Source organism: Macrobrachium rosenbergii, chromosome 48 (genome assembly GCF_040412425.1).
Source record: "Macrobrachium rosenbergii isolate ZJJX-2024 chromosome 48, ASM4041242v1, whole genome shotgun sequence".
NCBI classification, from domain to species: Eukaryota; Metazoa; Arthropoda; class Malacostraca; order Decapoda; family Palaemonidae; genus Macrobrachium; species Macrobrachium rosenbergii.
The window spans coordinates 60,659,548-60,682,888 of record NC_089788.1 but is presented as its reverse complement, the minus strand read 5'-3'; the positions used below and the strand labels follow the sequence as shown (position 1 = coordinate 60,682,888).

The following is a 23,341-nucleotide window of genomic DNA, read 5'->3' as shown; positions in this document are numbered from 1 at the left end:
TAGCGTGCATCCATTGGTGTTCGATATTTTATGGATTGAGTGGTGCAGGAAGTCAGAGGAAAGATAGTAAGTTGTGAATGGAATGTGGAATGGTTGATGTTAGCAGATGACATGGTGCTAATTGGTGATAGTGAATAGAAACTGTAGAATCTAATGAGTTTACCATTGCTAGGAAGACGAAAATATTGAGAGTAGGGTGGTGAGGGTAAATACAAAACCAGGAAAATGGAGCAATGAATTTTACGTTGGATGGTAAAAGAATGGAAACAAATGATTCGTATCAGTATCTGGTAGTAAATTGAACGGATTATGGCAGGAGAAAAGAAGAGTTGAGTCATAGAATAAGTGAAACAAGAAACAAAAGTTCTGCATGTGCAAAAGATTAGGAAGAGATTTGAATTGTTTATAGAAGTAAACTGCTGATATTGAATGTGACTGAGAGAAAACCCAAAAAGTTTTTATGCTCTTGAGATGATCATGTGCAAAGCGTATACGGCTAAAGAAGCTTTGATGGAATGAAAATGAAACAGTTTTTTAGATGGTTTGTCATGTGAAAAGGGTGGAAGACAATAGGTTAGTGAAAAGAATGTTCAATTCAGAGGTGTTAGGTGAATGAGGAGAGGAAGATTAGGAAGGGTTGGATCGATGAGGTGAAAGAGGCATTGAAAAAGTATGGCATGAGTTTCCATGAAGCTCGGGGATGTGTGCGAGATAGGAATGAATAGCGCAGTATGAGTAGGGTGTCTGATTCGCTGCTTATTCATAAAAAGACTAGTGTTAAGGAAGTTTTACTGCACAGGGGTTTCATCCACGATTAAGCAGTCGAAAAATGAGTGTGTTGGTGACTGCCAAACCACCCACACTCGTACACATGCACACACATACATACATACATACATACATACATATATATATATATATATATATATATATATATATATATATATATATATATATATATATATATATATATATATATATATATATATATATATATATATATATATATATATATATATATATATATAAATAATGGAACGTCTCCATATAGTGATTATGATAACCTTATCACTAACTTAAAGTTACAGGATGTAATTGACACATGACTGGAACGCTTGAAGTACGTTCATAAAACTCATCGTATCTCTTGAGTGAGGCACCTGGTATACAGTCGACTGTGATACGTCGTGGCCAGAGTTAAGAAGGCAAGCAAGTTAGCAGCCTCACTCCCAAAAGATTTGCTGAGAACCGGAATGTTGACAACTTCTGAGTCACCCTCCCTAAAAGTAAGTAAGTATATATATATATATATATATATATATATATATATATATATATATATATATATATATATATATATATATATATATATATACAGTATATAGTATATGTATATATATATATATATATATATATATATATATATATATATATATATATATATATATATATATATATATAAAAAGTCTGCTAAAGGCAAAAATCAACTTTCTCGGTATCTTTATCCTGAGCTGGACTCATAAAATCACTTGCTCATTAATTTATTTCCATCAAGAATTTTTCAATAGATTTTTAGGAGTCTTAATGAATTCTTAAATGGATCATGATAATAATGGTGATGACGTCAGTAATAATACGAGTGGAAATCTTGAAGACTTCCTTAGCCACATCTTGTGATCGTTTCCTTGTACCATCTATAACCATGTATCTCCTCACAGCAATTAATTATTATTTTTCCTTTGGCGGGCTTTATCCCTGTTCCATTAGCAATTTTTCCTCCTCTTCCCCTTCCGACACCAACTTTATCTCCTCATAACTTTACCTACACAGCTTGTACTAATTCAAGTATTTCCCATAAGACGTCATATTTCAAAATCTTTACATCATTACTAATAAACTTTGATACTTATATGATTTTCCCACGAAGGGATATGGGTCTTGTGTGTAGATGGACCGAAGGCTTATTTCCCATTCTCTATCTTCTCTGAAAGAGTTTTATTCCCCGTTTTCTGTATTTTTAGAATGATCAGACTGAGAGGAAGATGGATGGAATTCAATTCATTGCGTAAGAACGTTCATTAGTTTCCTAGCAAACTTTGCTAAGAAATGCTCTATCTCATTTGTCTTTGACAACAATGGAACACAATTTCCCAGATACAGTACTTTACTTCACGGTGCTTTTAAATTCAGTTTTACATTGACGAAACGATATCCTTCATGTGTATTGCCATTTAACTTGTCAGGGTTCGTAAGCAATAAAGACGACAAGACGAGCTCATAAATAAAATTTAGAGCTTTTAAAGATTTGCTCAGCACTTATCACGTAATAATATAGCTGTAAACTCCAAGAATGAAACAACCTTTTTACTAGAGGTGGAAAACAAACAACCCATGGAATGGTTGCTGTAAGATGTCGCTGCATCTTTACGAGAAAGTGTTGCAGCTGTAAACGATACGCAATGGTATGATGCAATGTCTTTCTTTTATTTGGTCAGTAATGAAATGATTTACAGTTTAAGGTACAGAAATTCTTGCCACTACTAAAGCTGCTGCCTGTGAGTATGACGTATGTAGTTGCCAGAAGTTTCCTGTTCTGCATTGTTAAATTGCATTCGGATCTTCATCCTAGATCCACATCTGGGCTATGAATCTTCACCTGGAACTGCATTCTGGGTCAGTATCTGGCTCTAGCTCGCTCCAGGATCCATATCTCGATCTGCATCTTGAGGCCACATTCATATCTGAAACCAACATCTGGATCTGGTTCTGCATCCTGTGTTGGGATCTGGTTCTGCCTCCAGGAGCCACATCAGGATCTGCGTCCTGAAGCCATATTTGGTTCTGCCCCTAAGATCCACACCCAGCTCTGCCTTCAGAATCCATCTCTAGAGCTGCATCTTGAAGCCACATTCAGATCTGCAACATGGATCTGAATTTGGATCTGCATCCTGGATCAGTACCTGTTTCTGCCTCAAGGGCCCATATGCAGTCTTGCATTTTAGAACCATATGCAGATCTGAAATTGGATCTGCCTCTAGAATCCACGTTAGGATCTTCCTGCTTAGCTATATATGTATATTAAGCCTGGATCTGCATTCAGTCTTGGATCCTGGATAACAGATCTACATCCAGATCTGCATCCATTTCAAAATACAGTCAACCCTTACTTGTCCTGTAGCCCATCCACCATATGATCGCAACGAAATACATTGATAACTTTAAAAAACAAACAAAGGATCGTGCAGAGACACAGACTGACAGCAAATAGGTAAACCACAGTACTAAACTAACAAAATAACACAAGTGAATTTAAAAATTCGTTGTAGAGGCGCTACTACTACTACTCCTACTACTACTACTACTACTACTACTACTACTACTACTACTACTACTACTAATAATAATAATAATAATAATAATAATAATAATAATAATAATAATAATAATAGTAAATTGATTGACTGAATAACAGTGAGTAGATTCACAATGAAAAAACGTTTGAATGTATACAGATGTATGCATATACAGTATATATATATATATATATATATATATATATATATATATATATATGTGTGTGTGTGTGTGTGTGTGTGTGTGTGTGTGTGTGTGCGTGTGTTTCATTTAAATCTAACCACCTTTATTCAGTCAGTCAAATTTACTAACATCTACAGACACACACACACACACACACACACACACACACATATATATATATATATATATATATATATATATATATATATATATATATATATATATATATGTGTGTGTGTGTGTGTGTGTGTGTGTGTGTCTGTATGAGAAGAAATGGAAAGAGAGAGACGCCCTTTTTCATTTCCTACTCCTCCTTCTCAGATATGAAAGAATTCCCTGATTGTCTCACATCTTACTTGAACTGCTGCCAAGGAATTTCCAGACGAGTCAGAGAAATTGTAAAGGTCGTTTCGGAGAGCTTATAAAAAGCAATATTGTTGCTCTGTTTCTCTTTTAATAGAGATGCTCAAGCGGTTGGCATCTAGGCTGACATGAGAAGTCCCGAGATATTTTTTAAGAGCTGTGTAAAACACCAGGCTGCCTCCTAACAGAGCCAGGGACTCTCTCTTGTCGAGTACCAAGTTTTTTTTTTTTCATTTTTTTCCTCGAGTCGCCAGTTTTTTTATGTATGCTTGTTCATTTGTTTCAGAGGAGCTTGTTCCGCGAGGTTGCGTGCAAGAACTAATTTCGCTGAACTGTTTACGAACCGAGTAATTGCCAATAGAGTTTCCTTATCGTGAAAATGCACGGAGAAAAACCAAACAGCCCTGTGTGCGTCCCTGCGCCAAGGAAGGCATTCCCAATTCAGTTCGAAAGCAATTTGCCTTGAGAAAATGGACTTGGAAACTAAAAGAAGGACGGCACAGTGGGTGAAAGGGAGCGCGAAAATAGAAAGTTAATCGACACCCGGTCATTTTGGGATGAATAGCTAAAGTTGGATATGAAACAATTTCGCTGGGAATTAATACGTCTTTGTTTCTGACCTGAATATCACCTCTTCAGCCGCCCCCTCCCCCCCTCTCTCTCCCCTCTCTCTCTCTCTCTCTCTCTCTCTCTCTCTCTCTCTCTCTTCTGCAAAGTTTAACTTTCAACCGCTGATAAAGCCGCGAAAGTTGATAAGGGATATTAAGAAACTTTAGGAACAAAGGCTCTTTCCAAAGCCCTGTGGCCCCTCCACCCTCTCCTTGGCCCTCAAGTAATCTTCATAAGAGAGAAATGAAGAATAGAAGTTCTCCGGAAAAAAAAATAGAAAAGCTTAATGGAATAACGATACTGAAAAAGAATAAAATGGAAGTTCGTTCAGTACGGAGAGTTCACGAGTATCATAATAAAGACTAGAGCACTTGTGACAATGATATTGTAATGCTCGGAATTTTAACGTTTCGTTTCATAAAAAGAAAGACTACCATCATTTTCTTTCCTGTACCGAATTCTCGTATTTACGCCTATCGCTTATGCATTCACGTATCAACATCTGCAAATGCACAGGGTATATAACAAGGCACTCATTTTTAAAACCTGTCAAATGATACGTTTCATTTGCTATTCGAGTCACATGGCACAAATTGATTAACTTAGGCAAGAGTTTCGAGAAGTGACGGGTTTCTGGCGCTTATTGAGGATGACTGTGTTGTTTTTATCATGATGTCTGACACTGTTTTATTCATCTTAGTTATGTCAAGCACTCGATGTGATCCGGTAGTCACCTCCATGTATATATGCGACCAGCTTCCAGTTAAAAGCCACCAATTTCAGCTCTACTCCCTTGAGGAAGATTATTCAGTCAGAGAGCAAGGGACTTCCCCTCGAAAGGAGGGCGCAGTTTCTCCTCCTGCAGAAGCCACAGGTAGCTTACCCGACTTTTTTTCTATGCTTGCTTACTTGCAGCTGAAGGATGTAGCCCCACCTGAAAAGGATCGGAATAACCCAGGACACCTACCTGTTCTCATAGATGTTACCTACGCATGTTCAACGAAGACCATTTAATCCTGCTGTGACGACCAAGTTGCGCAAACACCATGACAAGTAATGCCCGATGAAGCCAATCGTAGGTATACTCCATTGCGACGTGGTATAAGTATTGATATTTAAATGCGAAACCAAGCAACAGATTGTGGACGGGATCGATCCATCCATTTCTGTGGGAAGTGATTTGTTTCATAACTCCTCGGGTTGGTTTAGCTGTCTTATCATTTATTAAATAACTATAAAATAACTAAAAGCTTTCATTTCTTTCGGCTTAGCATGTACTCTTTTATGTAAATAAGCCTGATCTGTAGCAACTCATAGAAAATAATATTAAAATATACGATCGGCAGATCATTTCAAAGCTCTTACCTCACTAGGAAGTGACAAGCCTCGTATGCTTTTTTGACTACCTGTTTCTTTGATATTACAAATGTTTGTGTCAGTTCATTGACTTTGAAATATCCGAATACCTAAAGCATGTGTTTTATAAATTGATGTGGCATCCAGTTTGCTATTATTTTGCAGTACTGATAAGCTTATTTCTTTTTTCACTTTTGCCATTTACAAGGTATTCAGAAATTTATATAAATATATAGAGACATATATATACTATATATATATATATATATATATATATATATATATATATATATATACATATATATACATACATAAATATATATAATATATATATAATATATGTATGTATATATACTGTATATATGTATGTGTGTGTATGTATATGTATGTAATGTGTATACATATATTTTCAAAACTTTATAGTCAATCAAAAAGTATCATTTCTGCATCAAGCGCCCGTATGTTTTATTAAAACTGAAATGTCTACCGACGAATTCCTATATATGTGTACAGTTAAAGCAGTATTAATTATCTGTTAATAATATAATCGGAAATACCTGGTTTTCAACGCAATAAAAATGTTGCCGAAGAGAAGTGGAAAACAGCAGCATACAGCTACATATATGGAAATATCGTTGATATATTTGAGAAATTATGTAGCCGCACAAAATCTCCATCCAGCCCACCAAAGGTACCTGTGCTAATACGAGAGCAGTTCGTGTAGGCAAAGAGGCGCTTCGTTCATTTAAATTTCGCGCCGAACTTTTTTGCTTCACGGACAATTTACTCCTGTTTGCTAATGACTTGATCAATTGAACGGCAGGATAATGACATCAAAAGGGAATGTGTGATTTCCGAAATATCAAAAAACAAGTTTTCCTCTGGTTAACAGAAATCATCATTCGGAGTTGCTGGCTTTATTTGTCTGCATCGTAGTCATTCATGCCTTATTATTATTATTATTATTATTATTATTATTATTATTATTATTATTATTATTATTATTATTATTATTATATATATATATATATATTTTTTTTTTTTCCAAGGATCGCAGCCACAAAATTCTTCATTTAAAGCTGGGAAATACAACAGTGAACTTTGGGCACTACCTGACAAGGAAGGGCGAAAGGAATATAGGCCCCTCCCTTAATCTGTTAGTCGCACTCTGTATATCCCTTTCAACTTCTCTTCTCGAACATGTGACGCTGTGGGGGACCTTGTTTTCAGACCCTAAGCCTGGCCGGTGGCAGGAATAGCGCAGTGGAGGCAGATTAAGAGAGGACAGCTGGCATGAACACCTGGACCTTAGTCATAAATGATGCCTGCACATAGGGAAACGACACCGACCCCAATCTACCTGTGGACAACCTCCTGACCCCTTACCAAAGTCATATAAGGGTGTCACTGAAGGAACAAGCGAGAGAGGCATTGCTGAACTCGAGCAAGACACATCTCCCCTTCCATTCCTGCCTCCTTCAGGGAGCCATGCCCTACCACGTGGTCCTAGCTTGTAGGGATCTTTAGTATTCTTACCAGTGAAGCCCTTAGCCCTTCCTCCGCTGCCATTACCCTCGCTGAACCACCTCTTCTACAAGGTAAAGTGATCTGTTGCAAAGGTACTAAACTTCCTATTTCCATTTCTAAATGCCAGTATTTCCATATCAACCTTGCCTTGTTAGGTCAGTGTTACGTAAATGCCCATGTTTAAATAATTACATAAAATCGTGTGTTCAAGACTTCTTTGCACCCTCTGTGCTCGCCTTGTTCTATGCATATTGTACTGCGTCCTTACTGGCTTTTAATTCGTGAATCTCTCCGTTTACAAAGGGTTTGTTAGCCATGGAAATCTCTCTTGATTGTGCCTTGTATCAGCATCGTCACACCAGCGGATATACCTTCAACTTTCCCCAGTTATAATTAACCTCTCAGGCCTTGCCTGCCTGATTAGTCCATTTCATCTTCTGATATTTCATTTCATGCAAATACACGTAATGTTAAACTGACCCTAACGTGTTTACTTACAAATACCTTGTGAGTAGAGCCCTCAGCTCAGATAAATTCCCCCTTTTTCCTTGTTTTTTACGATTTCCTGAATCAACAGCAGTCAGAGTTTATACAAAAATAGAGGTAAATAACGAAATCATTCATTTAGAGTCTATAACTGGCTCATCTAAAGCATTTCCCAGGTTAAATTGTAAATATGTATGTATATGTATATGTATATATATGTTTGTATATATATATATATATATATATATATATATATATATATATATATATATATATATATATATATATATATATATATATATAAGACTTTTATCACATCACCGTCATTCATATACAATCAGTAAGCTACAAACGTCCTTTAATATCCAATTCGCTCTACCTCGGAAATAATACATTTTCATATATGTTACCGAAGGGGAATTTTTAGTTGATAATAAGTTCGTCGTCCCGTGGGCTCGAACCAACGAAGGACAAAAACTCAGGACTACAGTGGACGCCTTAATCCACACGGCCTTCGGTAACATATATGAAAATATATTATTTCCGAGGTAGAGCGAATCGGATATTAAAGGACGTTTGTAACACTGATTATATATATATATATATATATATATATATATATATATATATATATATATATATATATATATATATATATATATTGTGTGTGTGTGCGTATGTTAATATGTAAATAGTAAATAAAATTATACACACTTGACTTTTATAACCACAAATATTAGCCACAAGCAATTAGGAATACTTATACTCAAACTTAGGGGAAATTATAATTGTCAAATGTATCTGACTGAGCCGGATACATTTATAAACTGTAATTCCCCTTGGGAGCAAGTTATTCCCAAAGTATATTTTATTTGGTATTTTACGATGTTTATGCTTATTATATATATATATATATATATATATATATATATATATATATATATATATATATATATATATATATATATATATATATATATATAATACACAATATATATATATAAATATACATATATATATATATAATGTATATAAAGTTTTGTCACACATACGCACGTAACTATTTTACACTCGCAAATACCATTTAATATCGCATCCACGTAACCCTCATTATAACTTACACCCAAGGGAAATCATACATAAGTACATCTACCCTGCCAGAACTCAAACCTGTGCCTCTTTGCTTTACCGCAGTGATAGACAGTCGACTTATCCATTCGGCTATTGAGAGAGATATTAGTCCATCGTCACTTTGCTATACATATAACCCTTGACTTCAGGTTCTGTTTTTAGAATCGAAGTCACTCCATCTCCACTATGATACCAGATTGCTAAATTTGTAGCACTTAGCTAGTTTTGTCACTTGTTGGCACTTGACTTATATAATATTCATAAATATTAAGCCACAATATCACTTAGTATCGAATTCACTTTGCCTTAATTAAGTATAACTTAAATCAAAATGTATTTTAAATTCATAAATGCATCTATCTCGACCAGGATTCGAGTCTGTCCCCGTTGGTCTACAATTCTAATTATAGATCCTGAATTCTACTGAAATATGTTGAACTAAGTCGAAAATATTTTATAACCATTTTGATAGCCAAAGGGACATGTCACCTCTCTATCACATTAACTAAACTAAAAGGTACAGGTTCGAAGTCTTGCCGGGCCAGATGCACTTATCACTTCTAATTTCCTTGGGTCACAGTATAAGTATTCCCTTGGTGCAGGATATCGATATAAGTGATATTTTATACATATAATTGCTAACATTTATTATATCCTCATTCAAACATTCAAAGAATAAGAATTTGCTAAGAGTAATCGAACTCCTTTATTTTATTCAGAGAATCCAAATACATTTTAATGAGATGCAAATTGTGTTTGTATTCTCAGATTGAAACTAAATACCAGACAGTATTTGAACAAGCAGAATGTTGGAAAAGGTTATTGAAGTTGAAGCTTAGTTCCTACAAAAAGAACTATTTAGAACAAATAAATGATTGATTGGTTGGTTTCTGTAGACATTACAGCAACGTCTATTTGTACCGCAAAGTAGCTATTTGCTATAAATAATTTCAAGTAAGTTGAAATACAGTTTAAAATGCTATACACACTATTTTATCACTCCTTTATACTTATATGCCATTTATTCGTAATAATTCTGTAATGAAAATTAGAAAATCTGTAATATATATCCCTTGAAGAATGTCCACTTTCTCGACAAACCCGCATATACTTTTCACTTTACAAACAGTATCATTCCCGGGATATTTTAGGAGAAAGAGAGTAATTACCATGCTCATCACGGCAATCTGAGAGGAATCATATTTTCAGCTCGGCAAGGCTAAGGCTGTCTTCTAGTACCAGCCGAATGTTTAAGAGGACCATGTCGCTATCCGATTTACAAATACTTTCGTGCGCACATAACATATTCTGACTTAGATTGTCTGAAATGAAGTAGTAATGTTAAAATTATGCTTGATATCCAAAGAATCCAGTGATATTGACACAGACTGTTTGGTTTGCAAATATTTTCTATTGTATATACCTTAATTATAATTTACATCAACATGATGATAAATATTAAAATCTTACCCCAACATCATCATCTCATACCTACAGCCTTATTTTTTTAATATGGAAAAAATAAACAACCCTTATTTACTATTTTTAATGAAAACATCTTTAGCAAATAACGCAACATGATTGCATAAGCCATCACATCCTTCCAAGAATTTTCCGCTCTGTCTTATTATGTGAACTCATTATCTTCGGCAGCAAAAGTTCAGATGATGCGCATAACTTTGTTGTCATTACCCCGAGGCATCAGGTACGTGAAAAATTATCGAGGAAAAAACAAAGCTTCATAAATAGCCTGACAGCCTCTTGGTAATTGTGTGTTATTTAACCACGGAGTCAGGAGCAAATGGATGAGACGGAAAATCTACTTTTGTTTGTCTGAGGAAACGACTTCAAACACACAAACTGGGCTTCAAATCTTTCTGCCTTAGTTTTGTTAGGTTTTTATTACTGAATGTTTTCTATTCATTTCAATTTTCACATGCTGGTTATTCTTAAATCATTATTACATTATTCACTTTTCATCTATCATTCTATCAAATTTATCAGTTCCTTGATCATTATAGTTATTTATGCAATAATTCTTATGTTCACTCATGTTTCGTTATTTTATTTAGCACTAGAATATGGAGAAGGAAAGGAACCTTAACCCCAGTGGTTTTCCTCCAGTTTTCGAGGAGTTCTAATTGGAGTAAAGAGAAAAATAGACCCCATCCCTCTCTCTTCTTTAGCCATTGGTTGTCGATATCGGAGTACACACTGAATGCGCGCACGCGTATTACAGGCATTTTTGCACATGGCAATATGCATTGTTAACAAGCATATTTCAAAATAAAAAATGAAAAACACAGTCCTGGTCCGTAAGCTATTTTCTTTTTCTTTATCCATTACCGAATTAAAAACTTTCGCGACGGAGAACAGGAAAAAGGAAAACAGAGAAAAAAGGGAAAATAAAACCGTTCTTTCTTCTCCCTGATTTGGGGGAAAATGGGCCCGAGTTTGAGATGACTTGGAGGAACTTCTAAAAGAAAAACACGTTCACGGGAATTGAATTTGATTCCGCCGGACTCCGCCTCCCGCCCCCTCCCTCAATGAGGAAAGAGGCCGGGCCCTCCAAGACTTCACAGTCCAAGCAATTTCCATCTTCTTCCTCTTCCTCTTATTCTTCTTCTTCAAAGATTGCCTGCGCCACCACCTGCTCTTCACATTCCTCTTCTTGTTTTCCCTTTGTATGTACTCTCCTTCCAGTCTCTTCCTCCTCACAATCCATTTTAGTCATTTTGTTTATTCGTAGTTCATTAAGATAATAGAACGCAGGCTGAAGTTTATGGATGGCTAGCGCTCTCTCTCTCTCTCTCTCTCTCTCTCTCTCTCTCTCTCTCTCTCTCTCTCTCTCTCCACTTTTCGCTGACTTCCCCGAAACAAGGTAATCCAATCCATGTTCACCTTTTCGCTCTCTCTCACCCTTTGGACGGAAACTCCAGCCTTCAGGACTCGAAGAAGCAGCAGAGATCAGTCTCGTGTGTGTCGTCAGAGATCTTCCCTCCTGACACAGGATTTATTGCTGAGTCTTCCCTTTACTTTTTAAAACTGGTTAGCCAGATTGCATCCCACAGCTATAGCCTGATTGGGATATCTGTCTTTCTTATTTTCTGCTTATTCAACTGCTTACTTAGAACTGTTATTTCACCTTATTTATTTATCCTGAACTATTTATTTATCCTGAACTATTCATTAACAAATGGACGCTAGACAGATTAGATTTCGTTGATGTGATATAGATTCATATATTTTTTCCCTTACGTTTACCATGTTTTTTGCTATAGACAACAGCCTTCTGTAGATGTTATTTACTCAATTACTTGTGTTGGGTATTGTCTAATTTTTTTTTTTTTTTGGTATTTTGTTTATTTTTACTAAACCCACCATTAAAGAGAGTGTAAATTTTTCAGGAAATAGCCCTAAATGGGTTCTCTCCCTCCCGGGTCGATTTCGGGTCTCTGGCCGGAGACGAGTGTATATATATATATATATATATATATATATATATATATATATATATATATATATATATATATATATATATATATATATATATATATATATATATATATATATATATATATATACACTTCCATTATAAGCCTGCCAGAATCTTCTTTATAAAGTTAAGGAATGATTACGGCAAGTGGAGGGTATCTTGGCATTATTAACAATCTGGTTTTTATATTTACTTCGTTTTGAATTTTGTTTTCATTTTCATTTAATATATGTTGTTTAATTTTCCTTACCACACTGCCTTTTTCCGTGAATTCTCATATGCTTGATTCTGCGGCTACGGGTGCTGTCAAGTGATTGTAAGTTATCTCGAGTGACAACCACACGCTCATTGACGGCCGAGTTCAGATGTTTGTTTGTTCAAGAGAAAACTGCTGTAATCCGGTTCTGAGGTGAGGGCTGCTCTTCAGAGAAAGAGCAAATACTGACAAAATACCAGGCAATTTTAATAGTAACAACAACAGCAGCACTAATCCTGATCTTTGATCCTTTTGTAGTTCTATTTAATAGTCACTTTATTTCTGTTTTACCTCGCTTTTGTTGATTTTTGCCTTATTTTCTGTTTGAATTTGATTTACCTTTCTTCTCATCTTTCTACGAAAGTTCGAGGTTTTGTTGGTAGTTCAGTTTCGATCAGCCCTAAATTTTTATAGCTGTAACAGATAACATTTTAGTCCTTTATCTCAAAGGGAAACCTCACAAGTCAAGTTAAGATGATATGCATTTCCATTTGTACATGAATGAATAAGTTCTTGGCAGCGTGCCATCGGCCCCGAGCTGTCACTCCTTTCGTTCCTTTTACTGTACCTCCTTTCATAATCTCTTTCTTCCATCTTACTTTCCACCCTCTCCTAACAATTGAGTCATAGTGCAACTGCGAGTTTTCCTCCTGTTACCTTTCAAACCTTTTACTGTCAATTTCTGTTTCAGTGCCTGGCCTTTGGCCTAAATTCTATATTCAATTCAATTCAATCAACATGAATCAATAAGGATTTTTTCCAGTAAATTGAAAAGCAAAGCTTGTTTTGAAAACGCTTCATTTCTGGTTAATTAACCATATAATAGCCTTTTAAAGGTTTTTCTTTTACTGTTTAGGACAAATGATACCATTATTCAAACTTAAATCATTTTTCCACACTCTTGACAGTTTTTCCATAAGAACAGGCTGAGGCTCTTACAGAAATAGTCAAATTCTTACCTCTCTGCTCTAGTCATGTAAAACTCCCCTGGACACCGTAAGTTTCTGACAGTTAATTCCTTTTCGTGTAATGCAGACAGTCTTATGAGTAGTCAAAAAAAATATCACTTTTAATGGCTGATTCCTTCAAGATGCCCACTTCACTGTACATTCTTATAATAGAGGGCAAAATTCTCTCCCGTAAAGGCTATCCCTGATACAGACAGTCCGATACCCCAGACCAACAGAGGCCCCTGGAAATGAACGATAGTCAGAGCCGTTGGACCCTCCAGCTCCGAGGTTTTCCCGCGGTCTGATTCGTCCGGAGTCAAATGGTTGTCCATCATTTGCTGGCGTTTTGCCTGACGACCTGTTTTCTTTGCTTTGTCTAACCAGTCTTTCATCCACTTGTTGAAGATTCCCCCCTGAAATAGATCATAATAAATATCAGTTAATAAATAAGATATATTACAGAGGAGATAGATGAGTGAAGCATCCTCCAACCCAGAGCACTTTCGTGTCCTCAGTTCAGTATACAAAGAACGAAATCCATTCGTCCAGATAGCAATTCTCTGTCTAGCATCCATGACAGCTCCAGAGTACACCACACTACTATTCACAGAAAGGAACTTGCTTTATAAAAGCTCTCTCGCTAGCCAGAATGTACAACGAAAAAAAGACGAAGGTATTAATGGACTTTTCCCTAAATAAGAATCAGATCTAATTGATGGGGTTGTAATCTAAGTCAGCGAAATGAATCGCATTAAAATCTTAATAACGGGTCTAGATGTTACCAAGGCGGTCGGTTTGCATTAAAGAAATGAACATCATTGTGGGGTTTTGTTCTCACCAGAGAAACAGATCTCCTTTTCTTTATGCCAAGAGCATTAGGTTTCCTTTAGGAGATGAAATCTCATTAGTGAGGCAATTTCCATTGAGGGGATCCGGTCCTCCCAAAATGTTGTTGCAAACACCAAAGGGTTAGACCTCATTAAGCCCCTCGGTTTCCTCGTTTCTGTATATTTTGAACTGACGTTAAATGTAAAAACACCTTCAGGCAACTATGGGTGGGGCCAGGACTTCACTGAGAGGCCCTTTTGGGAGCAGGTAGCGTCGGACAAAAATTGTATCTTTTCACAAATTGTGTAATGTTATATTTTCATAAAGAATTGCTAACCGTATGTTACTGGGTTTTTTTTATGTTTTATGTTTATCATAATGCCATTGTTTCTCCTTGCCAAAATTTAGTGGGAAGTAAACGCTCCCTATCCCTTTCCTACGCCATACAAAGCGGCTTAAGTACCTCATCAAGTGCCAGAATGACGAAGTCGAACATGTCCTTGTAAGGGGCATCATGGGGTATGGGCCAGCCATTGAGGGTGGTCAACAGTCTCTCACGACCGACGTAGAATGGCGACGTTCCATCTGCCTCAGTGTAGTGGAGAGCCAGCTGGTGCTGCAGGTACCGGAGGGAGTCCAGGTAAGGGTACCTGGGAGCGGAAATAGACTAAGTGATCAAAGCTTCGTTCACTCCTTGATGAAACTACCAATTTGTTAGCACACCATCAGCGTTAATAGTCGGTGGAATCATTTATTCATTCTTTCTTTCGTTTATTCTCTCGATCGGTTACATGATGTTGACTGAAGTTTGGGTATTTTCTCTTCTGCATGGTAAATATTATTGATTAAATTAACTTAGATAAGCTTTTCTTATGTTATAATGGCTTTTTTCTTTAACCACGACAGTTTTTATAGCATGCGCCTTGCAACATTTACAGCATACCTTGAAATTTCAAAGATTGTTACCACTTTTACAATTTAAATGAGTGTAAAATGTCAAGACTATTCATCACAGTCAGTTCAACATTTAATTATGAATTTAGATTAGCCGTCAGTTATGAATTCGAAGAGCAGTAATCTGTTCCTTTTCGAATGGGTGACGCCAAATTCTAACGTCGATGGAAATGAAAGACGGAGTAGTCTGCAGATTATAAGAGTTAAATGGTAAAGAAATTGTTGTCAAAATAACCCACTTTTCTCACTGAACAATGCTAATTTATATTAACTTCATGTCATCCACATCACAATAAGTCTATTATAAAAAAAAAATAATAGGCCTAGGCTGTCATTCCAGTAAACGTCGTGTAATCTACGAGAGAACGAATAACTGGTTTTCTAATCACCAACTCTCGTCTGTAAATTTCCTGTGATTTACATTACAGCCAGTTACACTTTTCCAATAAAACGACTATAATAATATGTGCATGTACAGTATTTATTTCAAATCGGATTGATGACTTTTATCGTTAAACAACGCCATTTTTCGCAAGCTCCATCTAACCTGTATTTCAGCGTCAAATCGAGGCCTTCCTTGATGTCGTAACCTAATTCCATCATATTTCCCAGAGCTCTCCTCGAATCCGTCGTGGACTCCTTCAGGATATTACGGATGGTGGCCCCGAAAGACGGCATGGTGACCCTGTGGAGGTTAGTCCAAAGCTGCACGAATAAAATGCTCACTCTTATATACAACATCAGCAACACAGAAGTTGTGCCCCAGTTTCTCAGATTTATAGATAAGACCCTTCAGAGGTTTGTACTATGGTCAGGCAGTTACCAACATCAGTAAGATGAGAAACGCCATAGCTGAACAAATTGTGTCGGTAAAAATTACAATGATTCGGTTTATCTAAAGACTTAATAGATAAAATGTTTATTCTTATATCAGTAAGTTAAAAAGTTTATAGTTAGAAAAATTTGTAAATGAACTAACCCTCGGGAGGTCATTACAAAATTGACTTCAATAAAATGTCTAGAATAGGCCAGATAACAGTGTCCTCTTCATCATTTAACCATGGTTATCAGATTGTGCACTGAAAACATGCGTTCCGTGACATTCCTATCATGATATTCCATCTCCAGTCACATACTTGCCTCAAAGCCGTCCTTCCGATGACGGCGGGTGTATTGAGAACTTACTTCCTACTAAGGAATCAACATTTCATGAAATGGCAAAATCTGCCCAAATTGCAATAGGTACGAAAGAAGTAGGAAATCAAGCTTAGAATTAAATTAGCCCATCTCCTTCCCTTAAACTTTGAGTAATACCATTCCTGGTCCCACCAGTAATTGAATTTGAAAGGCCACTCCATCAAAGATAGGCTACCAAATGTACAAGGCCATGTGAGTAAAAATACCAGAATTTGACAGTGTCTCTATGGCTGACACGTCACCTATTTAATTTGATGTTACAGCTGTCTGTACGAATGTTCTCAAAATCTAAGTATCGAGGAAGATATATGTTTACATCAAGTTCCCTTCACCTTGGCCAACAGAAATACTAAAATTCTGAGTTGACCATATACGATAAACACAGCTACTAAATTGTAAGTGTACCAAAGGTTTGATTACAGATGCATCTACCAATTGTTAATTTACCAAATACAGGTTGAAATATCAAATAAATCGACTAAATTGTAAGTTTACCATATGAGGTTAATCACATCTAAATCTTTTTCTTCATATGAAAAGATCTTACTTACAATGAGAACATTAAGGCTAATTGATTTAAAAAAAAAAAAAAACATCAGATTCTGCCCGTAAGATGAAACGGACCGCTTACCGTTCAACAACTTTTACCAACTCTTCCAGGGTCTCCGGTCTAGGAGGGTATCTGGGAGCCAGAATATAAGCAATCAGGTTGCCTCTGTAGACCGTTCCAATGACGAAAGCGCCGATTAGCCACGAAATCACGAGAGTCCTCGTTGACACTGAAGAAATAACCGCAGAAATCCTGTTGTCTAATCCTTGGGACAGGAGTGTCCCGAGAACAAACAGTGCAGTGCGTCCTCCGCTAGTGCTGTTTATCTTTGAGTAACTTTGATATCCTTTGATTACCTGTGGGTTGTGTAAAAAGGATATTCTGATCAATTAAAATTCCAGTAGCAAAGCTTGCCAATAGAGTAAGGCATATCTCCTATAACTATGTATCTCTTCACTTTTATACTCAGAGGGATCACGCTTATATTCCTATGATTTACAGTGTAGCAATTCCATTGACTGTCAGAGCAATATCACAAATCATGTATACACAACACCATTTCTGGACATACCCAGTGTAGACCGAGAGACACTACTACAAGTGTTCCCAAGACAAGAAGCCATACTTCGTTACTTAAAGGGTAATAAAGACTCTGCCATTGAGGTTTGATGACTGGCTTGACCATGGCAAAGGCCAGATTGACATCATGCTCATAGGTGCGGGTGAAATCCATGTAGTTAAGCCTTGCTGGAGCTAAGAGATGAATTACTGGTGCCACCCATGCCAGGCGCTCTGACACGCTTTGCTGTACCTGTTTATAATAACAAAATGTATTAGAACCATTTCTCATAGTGCTTTTAAGACCGGAATCATAATTAGCTGGTAGTCATATTCTGTGAAGAATATTCTGCTGAGCAATGGATATGCCGGTGTGAGAGTTACATTAAAATCCCTCGGAGTTCTTTATTCTTTTAACAGTTTGAAATTTTCAGTCCGTATACTAGAACTCTCTTTCTGAAACCCCAGTTTTATGAAATTCCTCCAGTGGACATAATTTTATTTTTTTTTTTTTTTTCATTGCATTCATCACTGTGATTCATACTCGACTCTGCTTTCAAGATATTACTGTATGCTTTCCACATGCATTCTTATTTATTTCCGTTTGCTCACTAAAGCGCTCTCAGTTAGGTTTAGCTTTTCTTGTGAAGAACAGAGACAAGCACAATTTTACAGTATTGGCAGAAATACAGTACGAAAAAAATATGAATGTTGGAATTCACCTAGCAGAGTTCCAAGCTTTCTTGGCTACATAGATGAAGACCTAATCTAAACAACTGACTCTTGAGTTCCCAGTAATCAGCCAATTTTTGTCCTTCGGCTTGCGTTGCTCTGTTGTTTTGCAAATTTGCATTTCTTATTAGCATTACGTATTTGTTATTTTCTGCACTTAGATTATTATTATTATTATTATTATTATTATTATTATTATTATTATTATTATTATTGCGTTATATAATCCACAGTTGTATAGCAAACTGTATTACTGTATAAAAGACTGGCGTAAACACTGACGAGGAACACCGTTCAGGTGTTCGAAAGTCTTTGCTTTTGTCATCTGCATAGTAACACAGTTTACTATACATTCGTGGGTTTTTCTTTTTATTACACAAACAAACTCTTACCCATTATTATTATTATTATTATTATTATTATTATTATTATTATTATTATTATTATTATTATTATTATTATTATTATTATTATTGGGATATAAAACAAATTATTGTTGTTTCACAACGAGTGAAAAAAGATAAACTCAATGTCCACACTCGGAAATGAAAACTTCAAGAGAATCTGATTCATGGAATATCTGCATAACATCCGTGTTCAGTCTTCACAAAAAAGGGCGACTCCTTTTACCGAAGAACAAAAATAAATATTCTCGGAAAGACTTTCCGATTCATGCCTTAACACATATTATTTTTCCTTGAAACTTGCCTTAAACTTATACACTTGTTAGCCACGACTTACTTCCTCCCAGGACTTCACGGGCAGAAGACTGATGGAGAAGTTGAGTGATGAAGCCATCGCTTCCAGCATCAGCCTGTCCGTTCCAGAATATTCCACGCCACCATCGCCCGTCTTCTCCTCAACCCAGTAGGGTTCGTAAGGCAATGCAGACACGTTGACAGCTCCGCCATACATACTAGAAGTAAAGGGATACATGTCGTTTGTCGTATAATACATTCCCTGGGAATGCGAGCCGTCGGACCTAGAAAGTTGCACCGTGCGCACTCTGTGCTTACTTAGTTATTTGAAATAAATTCTCTCTCTCTCTCTCTCTCTCTCTCTCTCTCTCTCTCTCTCTCTCTCTCTCTCTCTCTCTCTCTCTGTAAGTAGTAAATGTTTGTAACTAACGCTATTAATCTGTGACCCGGATAAACTAGGCTGTGGGATCTTATATACATCTAAACCTTTCACCCTAAAGACCCTTTCGAAATATTTACGGAATCTTAGAAATCAGAGTCCTGAAGATCTCGTAAGTGTCGTTATTTTTTTCTTTTTCATATGTTCGGGAATTATGGTTGTTTCACATCAGTGCCTTTTGAAGCCACAAAGCTGTAACCTGTTTCACGGCAGGTAATTTATTTTCCAGGCTAACTTTCTGTTAATTTTTTAGGAAAGTCCGTCATGAAAAAGAAGACAGTATTCTTATTGATATAATTCTATGATCCTGCTGAACATCTGATTAGGAAAGTGTAAATTGCAGCGCAAGATCTCTAGCATAAAATATGATAGTGTAATCTTCAGATAACGAAGGCTCATTCCCACCAGTTTCTAGGAAAAAATTGTATTTTTAGAATTCCAAGTTCTGGGTGTAATGCCTCTGTTGGCGTGGTATTTGTAGATCATGAGCTTTGTTCCTTTCTTTCAGTTTGTTTGGCATCTCCCCATTCCTCCCAGTTTCTTTTGAAACGTTCTTTCTCCATCAGAACAGTTTTACGTCTGACTTTTCCCCTACTCCCAATGTTTCGTAACATTTTCAGTTTTAGGGTGAGCTTCATAAATTGCTGATAATCTAAATAACAGTATTTATCTCTTATGAATTACTGCCTTTCACTAATTCAGTTACTGTCCTTGAAGATTTTGCGATTAGATGTGTTTCACTGTAAACTTCACTTCCAACCAAATGTTCCCGCATTTTAGTCAACCATAATTTTGTTCCGCTTTGTACGGTGGATATCATGCAGTCAGACTCTGTAATATTTATTCATAGCGGTAAATAAGTTCTAGACATCTCAGTCAGGAATAACCAAGACTACCTTACTGACTATGCCACATAATATTCCTGATTTTTTTATTTACTTCTGATTATCAAAATCATTCTTTACTATTTCTTCCTTTGCAGGTCATTTGACTACACCCTTAGCCTTGAATCCTGTATATAAACGCAGAATGTATGTCTACATACCCAAGAATATATATATACACATATACGTGTGTGTGTGTGTGTATGTCAACTTTTAATGCATAGGGACTATACCTATGCATGCAACTAGCGTAGCAAAGTTATAGACGGATGTAGAAACAAAGGTCAGTGGAGAAATGCTTCCGCAGTTTAACGTAACGTTATGCTTCAAGTAAACTTACTTTGAGAACTTCCGAGGAAAAAGGAGATTATTATCTAAAACGAGATTCTCCGAGGGCGTCCAGGATCCAACTCGAGCCAGACGACTTCCAGAGGCCGTGAACGGCAGGTACGTAAAGAGGTTCCATCTGCAAGTCATTGAATTTTATTATACTCGTATTTGTCATAGCATATATTTCCATATTGTATTACAATAAATTGTTTACACCATGTAGTGCCATGATGTTTTACATTATAGTAGCCAGATCAATACAATTCCAAGACTTACCATTCCGTATTGTATTGAACCTGTAGTGACATACATATATATATATATATATATATATATATATATATATATATATATATATATATATATATATATATAGTGTGAGTGTGTGTCATGTCCTATGGTAAAAGAAAAGCACCACATTTGATGTTGTTTAAAAATAGTATTATATAAAACTATAATGTTGATTATACGTAACGTGCAAACCAACCCACCTTTGCGACTCTCCCTTGGCACCGGGCAAGACAAAGTGAGTATTCATCATGGAGAATGTCCAGTGCCTGGTCAGGGCGCTGACTTCCTGCTGACTCAGTCGTCCGACGACCAGGAGTCTCGAGTGCCCCGCAAGGAGGCGCCTCTCCAGAGAGAACCTGCCGAAGGCGCTGACGAAGTCCGGGTCGTCGCTCAGCAAGATCACCTTCGCCTCTCGGTGGCCCAGGCGAACCTGCCATTGTCGTGGCAATCGTCATTTCAACGTTCAATGGATACAAAAGCGCTTGTTGAATCGAATATACTAATATCGAATAGTAATTCCGGCATTAATTATCTAAAATGCATTTTATAGCATTTTGACACGGAATAGTGCCTTCAAAATTTATATCGAAAAATCGTATTGACTCTGAATAGAAACTTCAGTAATCAGATATTTATTTTGTCATGCATAATGATGATTAATGTTAACTTTACTGATCAGTGTAAAAAATTTATTTTAGAGGCATAATACTATTGAACAGTAATATATCTAAGCCTGAATTTATCATATATATTGTTATCGAAAAGTAACTTCAACATTCAGTTCGTCATGCGTGTTAAGACATCAATAATTATTCGGTTTGAACTTGGAAATTCTTATTCTTTTAAATTTCAGTAAATACCGTTAATTACAATTTTGAAAGTGAGTATTCAATGAGCTTTCAGCTCTTCACATCCGATACTCAATACCACGTTTAGTCTCGAAATTGCATATATAATCCTCGTATTAACATTCATCGAGTACCTGTATTCGTTCCAAAATTCTGTTGTGAACATTCTTTAGTTTCCGGCATGCAGCCAAAAATGCAGTATTTTAAAAGTCGACAAAGGCTTGTGTTACACCAGAAAATATCATTTTGAAAAACTTTACTGAAAATAAGGATTCCAAAAATCAACTCGGTCCTACATTTCATAGACCATTTATTCAAGCGTTAAAGTTGAGTTGATGAAAACATCTTTGCACTTGTGCCAAACTTTGTCACCGGATGGAATAATGTAGATTTAAATATCGAATTGTTTTTTGCGTATATTAGAACAATTTCTTCCTCAAGTATAACTTTTGATTACAATTTTGTGGGTGTGTGCGTGTGTGTGTTTAGGACGCACATAAACTTCTAATACTCGTTCCCACCTCATTTGTGTAAGTCATACAAACGATGCCAGAAATGTTTGTGAATTTAGGGAATGACTTCTCATTTGCAGTGCTCCCTTCGACACTCAAAACCCAAATACAGTATGAGGGCCTCGTGGGTACAAAGGAAATTTTAGCCTTAGAAAACCCTACGTTGCTTCGAAACCCCTTCATGAAACCCTTCTCTGTTTTAGTTATGTTTAAAATGAGTTATGGAAAATACGCTGAGAGGAAGTAGACCAGTGGACAGGCCTATGAAACGATAGGCAGACAGTCTTTCTCATGTGAGGTGTCTACTTGCACTGAATATTGAAGTTCGAAGTGAGAAGACACCAAACCAAGTAACTTGGGGGAAGGGTTGTGCTACTTGAAATGAGTTACAATAAGATCCTAAAACAAAATTAATGAGTGTGTGTGTTGCATGTGTGGATATCATTTTAAAGTATACAAATGAACAACAAATCTGTTTAGATGTGACGCACGAGAGGCGACCAGTGAGATGTTATTACCTGTCGCGCTAGCCTGACAAGTTCTTCAACGGATGTTCTGTTTGAATCATCTTCTGTCTCTGGGTTGAACAAAGCAGTTCCTTGGAACACCACCGACCCGCTCAGTGCCTGTGAAATAGATTTCCTTTAAGTATTCCATAGACTCTTGTATGTACGACGGAAAAAAAGTGCCCAGGAAGGAAGTCTCAGGGGACGCAGAGTGAGAGATGGAGATTCACTGATTTCAAGGAGCAAAATTTGAAGAATAAAAGAGCAATAACAGGAATTGAAGGGTTTTTCAAAGTAAAGTTT

At 36.5% G+C, this 23,341-nt stretch overlaps 1 protein-coding gene across 1 annotated transcript in view; it reads right to left on the bottom strand.

The window, feature by feature from the left end:
* Positions 1 to 16,971: 16,971 nt before the first annotated feature.
* Positions 16,972 to 23,341, bottom strand: part of LOC136831116 (uncharacterized) — a 7,446-nt gene continuing 1,076 nt past the window's right edge. The window contains exons 2-5 of the mRNA XM_067091069.1: positions 21,373 to 21,602; positions 19,272 to 19,446; positions 17,812 to 18,051; positions 16,972 to 17,596 (exon numbers count right to left, since the gene is read on the bottom strand). Coding sequence (XP_066947170.1) covers positions 17,318 to 17,596; positions 17,812 to 18,051; positions 19,272 to 19,446; positions 21,373 to 21,602 — 924 coding nt within the window. The 3' untranslated portion in view covers positions 16,972 to 17,317. The remainder of the gene's footprint in view (positions 17,597 to 17,811; positions 18,052 to 19,271; positions 19,447 to 21,372; positions 21,603 to 23,341) is intronic.